This window comes from Alligator mississippiensis, chromosome 9 (assembly GCF_030867095.1).
Source record: "Alligator mississippiensis isolate rAllMis1 chromosome 9, rAllMis1, whole genome shotgun sequence".
In the NCBI taxonomy this organism is placed as follows: Eukaryota; Metazoa; Chordata; order Crocodylia; family Alligatoridae; genus Alligator; species Alligator mississippiensis.
In genome coordinates, this window is record NC_081832.1 from 27,091,788 (window position 1) to 27,105,632 (window position 13,845).

At 45.6% G+C, this 13,845-nt stretch overlaps 1 protein-coding gene across 2 annotated transcripts in view; it reads right to left on the reverse strand.

The window, feature by feature from the left end:
* Nucleotides 1–763: 763 nt before the first annotated feature.
* The window catches only part of ZNF341 (zinc finger protein 341), a 47,204-nt gene continuing 34,122 nt past the window's right edge, over nt 764–13,845 (reverse strand). The window contains exons 9-16 of one of the 2 annotated variants that reach the window (XM_014609471.3): nt 13,528–13,721; nt 10,892–11,100; nt 8,738–8,834; nt 6,746–6,878; nt 5,489–5,600; nt 4,027–4,097; nt 3,403–3,465; nt 2,734–2,821 (exon numbers count right to left, since the gene is read on the reverse strand). In XM_014609471.3, coding sequence (XP_014464957.1) covers nt 3,452–3,465; nt 4,027–4,097; nt 5,489–5,600; nt 6,746–6,878; nt 8,738–8,834; nt 10,892–11,100; nt 13,528–13,721 — 830 coding nt within the window. In that variant the 3' untranslated portion in view covers nt 2,734–2,821; nt 3,403–3,451. Of the gene's footprint in view, nt 2,822–3,402; nt 3,466–4,026; nt 4,098–5,488; nt 5,601–6,745; nt 6,879–8,737; nt 8,835–10,891; nt 11,101–13,527; nt 13,722–13,845 lie in introns of both variants that reach the window. The other variant, XM_006267294.4, reaches the window with a different exon arrangement.

The following is a 13,845-nucleotide window of genomic DNA, read 5'->3' on the forward strand; positions in this document are numbered from 1 at the left end:
TGACCAAAGTAAGTCAGGAATGATTGGAAATGCAACATTCACTGTCCTTCAGCACACTGCAGCACAAATTAAGCCAAGACTTGTTTGAAAATATTCTGCCAGTTCAGTAAAACTTGGCTCTGTATTCAAACACCACCACAGAGGAGATATCCAAGGAAGCTCCAGCCTCTGAATAATTTGACTCAGGATTTGCAAAGGCAGAGAGGAATGTGGTGAAGATGGATGAGATGGCGGGTGAGGGGTTTTTTGCTGTTGCAATTCAAATGTCCCTTCCTAAGGATTGGGCCCCGCCTGTGGCAAATAAGCGCATTGTCAGAATGAGCAGGGAGGCTGAAGTTTGAGTGGGAGATTGAACCTGCCTTCAGAAGCAGCTCCACTGGTTAGTAGGCTGCATGCTGCCTTACTCTGTTCCAGGGAAGTCAATAATGGTCCCTCTCCCCAGCATTAAATGATGCTTAATGTACATTAATTCATATTTTGACATCTACCTGCACTAAACGTCTCTAAGACGGGGAGGATAGAAGGGGAAGTCCTTTTCATGCTTACCAATGCAAATCATAGAAATTATAAGGAAGGGGGAGAAACCCTCTTGCCCTCTGAGGAAAAGGTTCTACTACTGCAAGGAAATGGAGCAGGCAACTGAGCATATGGTGTCTAACCTGGGTACACAGAGCACTGACTAGAGAGGTTTGTAACCTTCTGCTGTAGCCATTCTGCCCCCATTAATGCTGCATCAAATCAGTTCCAAGGAAACAATGGAAAATATAGCAAACAACAATGTTTTATTACCTGCCACAGGCAGGATCCTGATCACAAGGAAGGGAAATTTGTATCAGAGAACTGGAAAAAACCTCTTGCCTCCCACCTTGCCCAGGCCCAAGGGCCAAGGCAGGATTATCTCCTCCACCACATTCTTCTTCTTTTTCTAATCCCAGTTTAGATTACTCAGGTCTGGGAGTTTCTTGCTTAGGTATCTTCATTATGATGGGTGCTGGATACAAACAGGGTCACAGTCAACTAGATCAGGGGATCTTCCAACATTTCATCCTCACTTATAGGGCATAGCATGAACACCAAGATTTCTAGGATCATCCATGTCAACTTGTATTGTGGAAGGGATAAGGCATAAAGAACAATACCTTTGCCAAATTAGGATCACTCCTCTAGCAATAGATCAGGAGATCTGCTGCTTGGGCAGCCAAAGAACTCAGGCTGGATTGAAGGTAGAGACATCAGCCCCTAAGAGGACTCTCTTACCTAATGTATACATTGGTAGACAGTTTGTTAGTGACAGACTGAACTTCCAACCAGTGGCCAATGGCTTGGAGCTGATTTAGGATTTTGGTCAACCTATTATTACAGCTATTATGCATGGAAAGTATTAAGGTGTATAGTGCTGTGCTTAGGCTAGTGGATTCAATGCTAGGAAATGTGGATTCAGCTCCTGGCTCTATTGCAGACTTCCTGTGACAGTTCACATGCCATTTGGGTGCCTGCTTCCCCAGCTGCTCGGTGGGGATATTTAGCTGCTGTGAAGAGGAATTCATTTGTGTCAAAGGCACTTTGAGGTCCTTGGATAAAAACTTGCCATGGAAGAACTTCAAACAGAAGACAAGAACATACACATACATGCAGTTCAGACACAAAACCCAGGACACAATGCACAGCTGGCTCCTCACTCCCTGACATCAGGGGGAGCAATGCGCATCAGGCCCCATTTGTTTATACATAGTACAGACAATGTGGGATTTCTGCTGATATAGATAGATGAGAGAAATCTACTCTGAATGTTTCTGACCAATGGTCCCAAAGGTATGAACTTGATTCCAGTAGGAAGGATCATTTTTTGCACCTGAAAAGGACACCTTAGTACTGGGCAATACAGCTTTTAAAATAAAACCATGAAAAGGACAGCCTATGATTTGCAAATTCCTCTGCCCATGGAAGCATTTAGAGTTCATTGCAATGGCCTCTGTTGTTCTTCCCACCGCCTTTCAAGATTCCTGGTTATTCTTACCCTGCACCGACAAGTGCTGAACATAGCCAAGAAAATGTACCTATTCTCCTATGTGCCTGGTAGCTATTGATGCCACCCAAGGAATTATTTGCCTGCATAAGGGAAGAGTAGGTGGTGATGAAGGCCATTCACTCTGCTACCCACTCCCATCCCTAAGAGTTCTGGTTCCCATATCACTGACATGGAAACTTCAGCCCCATGCACCTGTCTTCTCCAGCAGGATTTCCTGAGTGAAGAAAGCAGGAACCTCACCTAATTCCACACTAAGCACACAGAGGGCACAGTGTTATCACTCAGTAGTCTGAATGTAAACAGGGACAGCCAGCATGGTGCACGGACCCTCCATGCCAGTCTGCAGCTCTGCCAGGGCAAGATTGGATGCGATGCTGCTGGGCTGCCCAGGGACAACCAGGTCTGAATCTGCAGCTGCTGACCCACCAACCACAATGGACAGGACTGCATCTGACTCCTGAAACTGATCTTTGTTGGGGCCACCCTCCTGGGGGCTCTCTGCCTGTCCATTGTCCTTCAGCTCTGCCAGGGCTAGCTGGTTGGGAAAAGGAAGGCCCATTTTCCGCCCACGAGCTGCCCGCTTCTTTTGGGGCTTCCTGAGCTGCAGCTCTTTGTCCTTGGGCGAGCTCAGACGGCACTTGTGGTCCTTCATGTACTTCTGGCGTGTGAAGCCCTTGCTGCAGGTGGGGCAGCGGTACTTGTAGTTGCCAGTGTGTGAGCGCTGATGTTCCACCATGTGAGCCCGTCGGCTGAAGGACTTGTTACAGTACTGGCACTTGTGAATCTTCATCCCTAAGCAAGGCATAATAGGGCAAGAGCTTAGTTAAAAGGCCTTCTTAAGCGGTGAAGTCTCACTAATCACACTACAGCAGGGCTCCCTAGCTGAGTCTGTTCTTTCATGCACCATTGGGTTTTGTCTATAGCTTAGCACAAGAGTGCTCAATCCCCAGCCCATGGGCCAAATCTGGCCACAGAGCCATGGCATCCAGCTCGCACAGCTCCCTGTGGGTCAGGAAATTTGGTGGCAGGGGAGCAGTGACAATTAATACTGCCATTCCTCCCCCAAATTCCCCAAGCCTCATGCCACTGAGTTGGAACCAGGAGAAGGAGAGCACTCTAGTTTTGCCATTTGTTGGACAAAAAGTGCAACGCACAGAAAAAGATGGTTTCTAGTTGTGGTGAGCTAGATATGGAATTCCAAAAGAAACTGAGCCAAATACCAAAAGATATGCTTTTGAAAGGGAGGCCTTATTGGGTTTGGAGTGGATAGAACATTCTGTATATTAACATGCCAGAGAGCACACAAAATATCCTGGCACTGCTTCAGAGTCCTTATACCCCAGCCTTGCCACACTGCTTATCATTTATATCACCTCAGAAATGTGCCTGAACTTCGGACACAGCAGCAAGCTGAAGGAGGGCTCACTCAGATCGGCCTGCAGCAAGGGAGACAGAAATTTCGAGCTGGGGATTTTTGGAGAGCAAGTGAGTGACATTCAGACATTTAGGTGTACTATGTGGGAAACTCCTGGTCTTAGGTTGTGGGAAAAGTTTTCAGGGAAACAGAAGAAACTCTGTCACTCAAATGATAGTGGGATAAAGCCTGAAAGACCACATTATAGGGAAGCACTGACCTTGCATTGTCTAGGAACCTAACAAGATGCGATTTCAGAGCAATTTGCTCTGAAAATCTGAATTTGTCTTCTTCCTCTATGGATTATTTTATGACACTGATTCCACACACTAAATACAGTGTAGAGAAGTGTCATCTAGCAACAGTGCTGAAAGGGGAAGGATTAATATTAAATCACTTCTAAAAAGAGGGACAGTAATCCACTCACTAGATCTAACCCTTTTCACCACTTTGATAAGCAAAATTAAACTGGGAAATTAATCATTATACTTCTCTGTAATACTCTAAGCACTTCAAATGGATTCCAGCAGTATATTCATTCACAGCTTCTGGCAACCAAGGGGAATGCTACAGTCCCACTTACCTGAATGGGAGAGTATATGAGCTTTCAGCTTGTCTGGCCTGTTGAACTCTTTATTACATCCCGTGTGACTTCTGTAACAACAAAAATGCCAGTAGTCAGCATGAATCGAATGGGGAGTGGTGATGACAGAAAAAAGCATATATGTTAGCTCTCAGATACAAGTTACTCTTCTCAGCAGCACAGAGGTGCTCTCTAAGAGTAATCACTGGGTATTATGACAGGGAATCCAAAATTGCAGGGCTCCTGCCCATACCTGTGCTGCAAGGTGTATATGTTTGGTTTCCATTGGAAAGTCACACATTCCCCTTTTCCTCCAGAGTACATCATTAGTATATTCCAAGTTCTACACTGCAGGCTTGTCCTCCTTGCTGGAGGCATGATATTATCAAAGGTAGTTGAAAGCTGACCAGGACAGAAGAAAAGTCATTCTAGACTATTCAGGCAAACCCACAACTGAGTTAGAGGCATTTTCTTGTCTGCAGAGTTTACCCACAGGTGCTGGAATATCAGAGAACCCTGGGTCTAGCACTCTGGCACATTGCCAAGGCCCTACTGCTTTGCCAAGGCCCTACTGCCATCTTGCTCCATATGGACTAAGAGACAGAATGTTTCTGAGTTCATAAACTCCTGTCATGATAGCTAACATCTTTTCAGTTACTTTTCATGGGAGAGGATTCTTCCAGCCCAAGCAGTAAGAGATGTCCGTTCCATATTTTTAGAGCCAGCCGCTTCTACCCCAGGGAGAAGTGTCCTACCGGGAATAATTATTACAAAGCTTCATGTTCTTTTTTCCATGCAACAATTACATTATTTAAAGATGTAAACAGGACAAGCATTAAATGAATATAGCACTGGTGACAGGAGTCAGAATGCATGTACATCATCACTCAAGCCCTCTTTTCATACAGGGGACATGGGACCATGAGACAGCTTTCCCACCCTGTCTGCCAACATAGCATGTCCCTGACTTGGAGATGCTGTGTTAGTTTAATACTTAGAGACATTCTGAAGCTCTACTAAGGAACTTTCACAAGTGCCTCACGTGTAACACAATACTGCTTTTTGGCAAGGAGCAGATGGGGTGTACAAACATTCAGGCAACCCAGTGATGATAATACTTAGAACTGTTCACTTTCAAAAATGCCAAACAGGTATGAACCAAAGAAATGCCATGAGGAGGTAAGAATTATCAGCCACAGTTAACACCGGAAGAAATTACGGTCAGAGACAGTGACTTTTCCAAACCCACTTTGTGGGGAGATGGAACTGGGACTAGAACTTAGGAATTCCTAGTGCCCAATTCCCACTCTGGGGCCCCATGATTTGAGGTGCTCTGAGAATCCCATGGCAACCTTCCCAAAGCATAGCCCCAGGGAGGCCTGCCTTCCCCAAACTTCATACACTTTCAGTAACAAATGAAACCAGCTCTGCCCCTGACTGCTGGAGACCATTTGATACATACGAGAAGGGACATTTATACTTCTTGAAAGGCTCATGGATAAGCATGTGTCGTTTCAGTTTATCTTTCCGATTGAAGGCTGCTTCACATACTGAGCACTTGAAGGGCTTTTCACCTGTATAGGAAACAAAGACAGTTAGGAAGATACAAGCTGCACTGGAACCAAGGGCTTACCACTGTTCTAATAATTTTTTAATTCCTCCACTTGGACAGAAGCCTCAGTATCTGCTTTACTCCTTCCTTGATTTCCCATGTTATGGAAGCAGCCATGGCCATGTTGTGGAAAGACTTTTCCTTTAGCCCAATCTGGCCCAGTATCTAATAGTAGGGTGTTGCCCTGATAATCGTGTACCACAATTAATTTCTTGATCCATTGTATATATAGGTATGCCTAGCCTCAAGTATGGGGGCTTGCAAGACACTGTCTATAGCCTACACTCAGGTGTGGCTACAATGAGATCCTGGAAGACTGTTGTGAGGAAGGTGATAGGGCCATAAAACTCAGGTTAGGGAAAGGAGGTAAGGGAGACTGCAGAAGAACCCCAAATTCTTTCTAAAAGGGCACATCTGAAGACAATGCAATTTCTCCAACCTGCCTGTATTGCTGGTTCTCCATGCTGTGTCAGGGAGCAAGAGGAAAGGGAGAAGCCTCACAACTTCCAACCCAATCAAAACAGAGATAACGGAAATTATCTACAGCTTCGCACATTTCAAACACATCTTCAAGTACTAGTGTTCCCTAAAGAGACACTCAAACTCAATCAGTGGAACACGTTTGGGGGTGCTCCTATTCTCAAGTAAGACATAAAGATCCAAATCACAACTACTAACAGGACTTGCCCTTCCTGCTTCTATGCTGTTACTTTGCTTCAACCCTCCAATGTCCCATTTGTCAGCAACACTCCCTCTTGCCAAAAGGCAGACAGATACAATTTCCACTGAGTGCTCCTTCACCTCCTTCACTTCTACAAGCCTTGGATGTGACAGGCTGGCACTGTACTGTAATTTAATTGCCCAGCCAGTGATAGCATGAGATCATCAGCCTGATAATGAGTTCTTTATTACTTTAAAAAGCAAACAGAACCAAAGGTCACATAATATCTTGGTTAGACTAAGACAGAGTTGCTACAGGAAACAGGTTGGGGTAGTGAATGTTGATCATCACTAAATATAACTCACACCTCAGACATCTCTGCCCCTTGAAGGAGCCCCAGTGGGACGAGGCCTGGCAAGGTAGAGGAGATGTGAGGAAGCACATACCCGAGTGAATGTGGGCATGTAGCTTGAGGTAGTGCTCCCGGCGGAAAAATTTCTTACAGATCTGGCACTTGAATTTGCCACCCCCTCCATGCGTGGGGAGGTGCCGTCGTAGGTACCGCTCACAAGGGAACACCTAGGAACAAAGAAAAGGAAAAAACTAAGCACCTGCTCCCCACCAAAGACTGCAACTGTCCCTGTCAGCAAGCATGCATGTACGAGGGTGGAGATTTTACTACCATGAAAACCAAACCAATCCTGTCTACTCAAAAGGGAAGTGTCATGGAGGCCTGCAGAGTTCTCTATGAAGAAAATGCATATGCAGTTTAAAGCCAGCTTCAGATCCTAAAGCAGCACAGGTTTGATCCTTGCAAAAATGCCATGTAACAAAATGGAATTTGAGAAGCAACCTCTCCCTAGAAAAACCTAGTCCACCCACTTCCAGAAGCTAGAAATGTGACCAGCTGCAGTCTCCATAATACCGCACACTTCCCAATCATCTTCCATCACAGGTTTCCAGAGTATTTATATATCAAAGGATTTGGCATTACCAACATCATCGACTGTTTATTTTACAAATGAGAGAACTAGAGAACACTATAGAAAACTAGAGAAATGAAATGATTTGCAGAAAGTAACACTGACCACAGAATCCAGGAGTCCTGATTCCAAGTGCTCAGCTCTAACCACTGCACTATACTCCTTCCAGAAAGAAGCAGCTTAATAACTCCTGTAGGGGATAGTAGTTGACCAGCCCACCTAAATAACCTTCTAGCACTGAAAGTCCAATGCTGCCATCACTGTCCCACAAAATCAATGGGGGAAAGCACACCGAGAGCCCTATGTGAAGACATGCAGAACAGCAGTTCTAAAGCTAATTCTGAAATGTCCAAAATCCTTACAAAAAGGACAGTTGCCTCTTGGGGGTTGGGGTGGAGGGAGACAACACATAAAAAAAAAGATGGATTACTAACCATGGCAGATGTGTTTCCCCTTCCCGAGCTACCTCAGTACAAAGTGGTCACTCCTCTGACATTGTTCCTGCCCCCACTGCAGGATTTTCACTTCCTTTGCTATAAGGAAGTGTCCAAATTGTAGTCTCGATTTGCAAAAAACAAAACAAAACAAAAAACAAACAAACAAAAAAAAAGGAATAGAATTAAAACCCGACAGTTCTGCCTCTTAGCCCCCTGGGGCACAGATCAGACTGTCCCCAGACATAGGCTACCCAGAGGAGCAGTCCAGTGCCAGACATACTGGTAGGACAGGTTTGCCCTTTCCGTGGACATGTGACATTCATCCAAAATACAGCAACAGGGAAAGGAGACACAAAAAGTTTACCTGGGCAAAGCAGATGGGAAAGCAATGCAGGGGCTCCTGAGGGAACCCCAGCCTTGTCAACCACAACCCATCAACTTTGTAGGTAGCATCCACATAATAGCTCAGCAAAGGAACAACCTAAAAGTCACAGCAAGGGAGAAGCCAAGGGGATGGGAAATAACATAAGTTGCCTGAAACTGGCCTTACTTATTTTGGCCTCAGTGATTTTGGGAGGGAAAAAGAACAAGGCTGATGCTTAATGCTGCGATACAATAAATAGCTTGATTTTGATGCTTAATGCTGCAATACAATAAAAGAGCTTGATTTTGTAAAACTCTGAGCACTTTCCAGTGCCTTTTGCAGCACTGGAATTCAGTACAATGTGGGGTTGAGGAGAAGGCAGAAAAGTTCTTATGGACTTTCTGCATTTGACCAATGATCAGCAATTGGGCCACAGCAGAAAAGCCTGCACTGTGAGAAGGAACATACGCTGCTAGACAGAAACCATGGAGCCAGAGGCCCAAGGCATGTTCTCCTCTCTCTCAAAACTTCCTAGAGGACTGGCCAGTCCATACTGAGGTAGGATGGGAGTGGAAAGGGCATTGGAGATTCTCTCACTTCCCTCAGAAACTCAAAAATCTGTATAGTCATCTCAGGCCAATGGCACCCACCCACCTTCTGGCAGTGAGGACAGGGAAAGTTGTGCGTTGCTGTCTGCAGATGGTGCTCCAGGGCTTCTGGGGTGGAGTATTTATTTACACACTTGACACATCTGAATCAGAAAGGAGAGAGCATGCAAGTAAGGACTGGTCAGGATGGGCATACCACACCGTAGACCAGGGGTTGGCAACCTTTAAAAAGGGAAGGCTGAAGCAATGTGGCTTAGCTCCAAGGTGGGACTCTGCTTGCAACTGGCCACTTCCTTTGCCATCCTCCTGCTTCTGCATGCCACCAAATGTCACCCTGGGCCAGCTTTTTCCAAATGTGGTGGGAACTCTCATGTCCCCCTACTGCAATTGCTGCCACTGCTCACTACCATCACCAAGTGACATGGGTGCCAGTGGCAATGGACAACATTGGATTAATTGATGAGAAAAGTAGCAGCTGCAGTTTTGCAGGGCATTCTCTCTGGGAGGCCTCCATTTTAGTGCCCCACTTCCACATGCTACCAATTCCACCTGTTACATAATGCTCCTGCATGTTGCTGGTCCACCCCAGCTGTTGATCACTACCACGGGCCAGATCAAACTTTTGTAGGCCAGATCAGGCCCACAGGCCATAGGTTGCCAACCCCTGCCCTAGACAGTTATTTGGCATTTACCTTCAATTTTTATTATAATTCAGGATGTTTTGTTAAAAACAGTAACAACATGCAGAATATCTGGAATCAAGAAGTACTTCCTTCCCCACCTGTGTTCCCACCTCCATTAATTCACAAGTTCTGATTTCCACTCACACTTAAGCTGGTCCCAAAGCAACAACCAAATCTGTTAAGATGTACCTCCAAAGTGCGGTATCTACTGAAAACTCCTTGTGTGGACACACTTATTTGGTACTCTGAGTGCCCATACAGGGAGCTAGTATGGAAGACCTATTCCATGATAGCTCTTTCAGACCATCTCCACATTCAGACAAGCCTTTAGTGAAGATTTATTTACTTAAAAACCTTCTTCCCCATTCTAATGAACCAAGAGGGAAAAATCATATATACCAGACAGAGCTGAGCCCTCCCAGACAATTTATCATCTCCAATACTGCAAGATGAACCCCAACTCCTCAGCAAGCATTACAAGAAATGACATGGGTATCTAAGAAACGGCATTTGCTTGTTATAACCCTGCATAATCTACAAACGGCTCCAAGTGCATTCCAGTAGATCAACTGTACTCCTCAGTCTACGAAAATATTTCTACAAGCATTTCTGCAGCACTATAAGTGCTCTTTCGCAGAACTTTACAAAACATAGAGTAAGCCACAGAAGTCGCACTTCCCCTCCAGCCACATATGGGTTTTTCCAAGTTGATTAAGCCACTTGTAGTTTGCAAGGAGAGAAAATGAGATTACTGGGGAATAACCACGGACATAGCTCCCATACCTGGTACCTAAATAACTTCCAATTGTGTGCCTATTTGAAGCACTTTATTCATGCAGTTATCCAGCACATTCTCCATAAGTGAATAGAGAGAACCCCAAGAGGTCACATTTTCACCTGCAACACCCAGACCTAAGGCTCGTATTTTGCTCCTGAAATGTTTGCCTGTAACAGCCAGGTGAAAAAACACTCAGCTACACAATGTGTGTACCCAAAATTATGTCAGCAGACAATCACAGGCCCAATTGCTTCCTTTACTATCCAGTCTATAAGGGGTTAATGTGTGGCATGTAGGCTCCTGCTTCTGCCATGGTGGCCAGTCTTTGAAGCAAAGCAGCATGGAGGTGGCCCAGCACTCTATCCAGCCAACAGTGAAGTTTGGGCATGCAGCAGTGCCAGCAGGGAAAGATCACACTGCTCATGCAGTAGCAACAAGGGGGGAAACTTGCCCGCTCAGCAGCAGCAGTGGAAGAAAGCTCATATTGATGGGGATGGGAATGGGATGGGGAAGGGGAAGGGGCGGGGGCTTGTACTGTTCACATGGCTGCATATGGCAAGGGTCCTGGGATCCCATACAGCATGTAGCCACAGCAGCATGCAGGCTCCGTGGTATGCAGCCTAGCCACTGTGAAGTTGGACAGGCTTGCTCTACTGCATTGTAAGTTCATGGTCTCACAGAAAACACATTCAGCCTGCAATGCCAAGCCTGGTAATTTCTGGTTTGATTGTTACTGTACTTGTATACGGCCATGTCCTTCTTGGGGCTGTGCTGGGGCAGCAGGCTGTGTGAGTACTGGTGGACACCCAGTTCATAGAGGGAGGGGAAGTCCTTGCTGCACAAATGGCAGCGATAACTTAGCTCCTCCTGGTGGCTCTTGATGTGCTCTAGAAAGGACTCCAGCTTCTGGAATGTCTGAGCGCAGCTTTTCACCACGCATTTGTACACCTGGAGGAAGAGGAAGGGGGACAGGGGAAGAAAGAAAAACTGTTAGAGCAATAACAACTAGAGAGAAAAATAGTGTGAATCCTCGGCCAATTGATGCAATGGTTTGAAGGGCAGAAGACAAGGAATCAGGATTCCTGGATAGCAGTGCTGGCTCTGGCACTGCCAACTTCAGCAAGTCTTCAAAAGCGTAAGTACTTTAGGAGTATGGGTTTCATTGAAACCTCTGGCACTTGTGCTCCTAAACCACCTGGGCTTTTTAATAAATCCCACCTGTAACCTTTGCACTTCAGTTTTCTCCATCTGCAGAATGACATTTACCAACTTTGGAATGAAGGTGGCTTTAAATCACCCATGAATTACAAATAAAGGAAATTTCAAGGGCACAAACAGCTGGAAGACACCTAACTTGCAAGAGTTTCCATTGGGATTTAGGAGATTTATGCCTCTTTGCATCTTGGAAAATCTCCCCCACCTACATACTTTTTTTTAAATAATCACCACTAATGTTGACCTCTGTCATTGGGGACCTATGGATTTCCCTCCATGTTGGATTAAGCTAAATTAGCCTGTGCATTTATGACAAAAGCAGCAATTTCAATTAAAGCAGGGTCTTATCCAGGCCCTGTTAACACAGAGTCAATGATGACAAGAGCACGCCAAAAGCAATATGTGTTAGCTCAGCCCTGCTCCTTAACCAGCAGTAGAGCACAAAAGTGTTAAAAATGCATGGTTCTTTTTTTCACTGTTTCTTATAGGTGGCAGGGGAAGATTTTACATAATACTGCAATTATTTCAGTGTCACAATCACAGTGTAACAGCATTACCAATGAATGATTCTAGGTCCAATGAAGTCAACAGCATCCCCTTGCAAGTGGTAAAGTGAAAGTTATTTTCACTCTTCATTCAGGATAACTTTCATGACTGATACACCAGCTGCAGAGAACCCTGAGAACAGGCCACCTCCTAGCATAGTCAGCCAAAATGGGGTGATGCCCCCTCCCCAGAAAACACTGCCACTTCCATACAATGCTAAGGAAGACTCATCTCATTAGCTGTCACATCTGGCAGCCAGACTCTGTAAGTGGGCAGACTTTCAATACAGTGCCTGAGACTAGAGTGGACCTACAAGCAAAGCAACATCTCCATGTACCTGCTCAGGACCACGGACCCAATATGATCATTTCTGTACAGACACAGAAAGTCCTAGTCTTTGCTCCAAAGACATCATAAGTGAACATGATGGACCACAGAAAAAAAGGGTTAGAGTGGAGTGGTTGGGGCTCTCCTAGATGTTGCCTTGGACAATACTTCAGAGCAGTAGTGTAAGGATGGGCAGGCAAGCAAGCCAGGAGCCCTGGGATGGGATGCCAGAAGGAAGCAGGGGCACCTCACCCTCCCACCTCCCACCCCTCCTGGCTTCAACTCTGGCAGGGGGAAGGCACAAAAGTGGATGCAGTGTGGGAAAATGTATCAATAACATTTCTGGGAAATGTAGTTTTTGCTTGGGGGAGATGTTACCTCATTTTTTTACTCTCTAAAACTGTTGTTTCCTTGGGTGCTAGACAGGTGTGTTTGTAGCAAAAAATTAGCTGACATCTACCCTTGGCAGCAAACTTCTAGCTGTTGCTCCTGGGCTACCACTGCTGCTTCTCCCTTCCCTGCTGCCAGAGCCTCCAGAGCCAAAGGGAAGCTCTCCAAGGAAAGTGCAAGGGAAGGAGGGGGAGGCAGGACTACCCAGGGTGCAGTACTGGTCAGTCACAAGTCTGCCTTAGAAAATGCACTGACACATTCCAGACCAAAGCAGGGAAAGCCAATGAGCAGAGGGCAGAGTGCAGCAGGCAGCTTTACAAATGCAAGCACCATGAATTATTATTTATAACAAAGATACAAAGAGCCATGAGTTCTTTATACAGCAAGGCATCTCCTTATGCTGGGGGGACAATCAGAACTTTTTAGTCTTATCTCGTGGCTAACTGAGCCCTAATTAAGCAAGACCCATTCAGAACCAAACTGACATCTCACAGTGTGAATACACACAATGATTACTAAGGGTAATCTGCCCTGGATTTTACTCCATATTAAATATATTCAACAGTAAGGAGCAGACATATGACCAAGTGTACCAAGCAGCAGGTGCTATTGAAATGCCAGGCCAGTAGGTGGCAGGGAGCCTGGTTTACTGAGTCTATGGCTACCAAGGGTAAAACTGATTAGGGGAGCAGGTACACCTTCTGCACACCCAGGTAACATACTGGGAAAATGCTGTTCCTCAATTTGTGAGGGGCAACTTTACTCTGGCATGGAGTGACTTAAACCAAAGTAAGACTCTGCCTTGTTTGTCCATTTCACTTTTGCTATGGACTAAAGTCAATTTACTCAGTAAATATGATGCGTGTTCATGCCCTCAGCCCTGCTACCAATACCCACCTGCTCATTCTTGTGCTGTGTCATATGTGATTTGAGCTGGAAGTAGGTGTTGAATTTACCGGGACAGAACTGGCACTGATAAGAGCTGTCAATCAAAACAACCTGTTTGGCCTCCAATTTGCCAGCCTCGCTCTCTTCTACAGAGGCCATGGCCTGAGGATGCTGCGGAGGGTTCCTGGATGCCTGGCTTAAACCTGAAGGGCAAAGGCAGAGGGAGAAAGTCAAAGTCAAAAGGCAAACTGAAGCATTCTTGAAGGTAGTTTTAGAACCACTTTGAAAATGGACTAAAGCCAGGCTCTGCATTGCTGTACAAGTGCC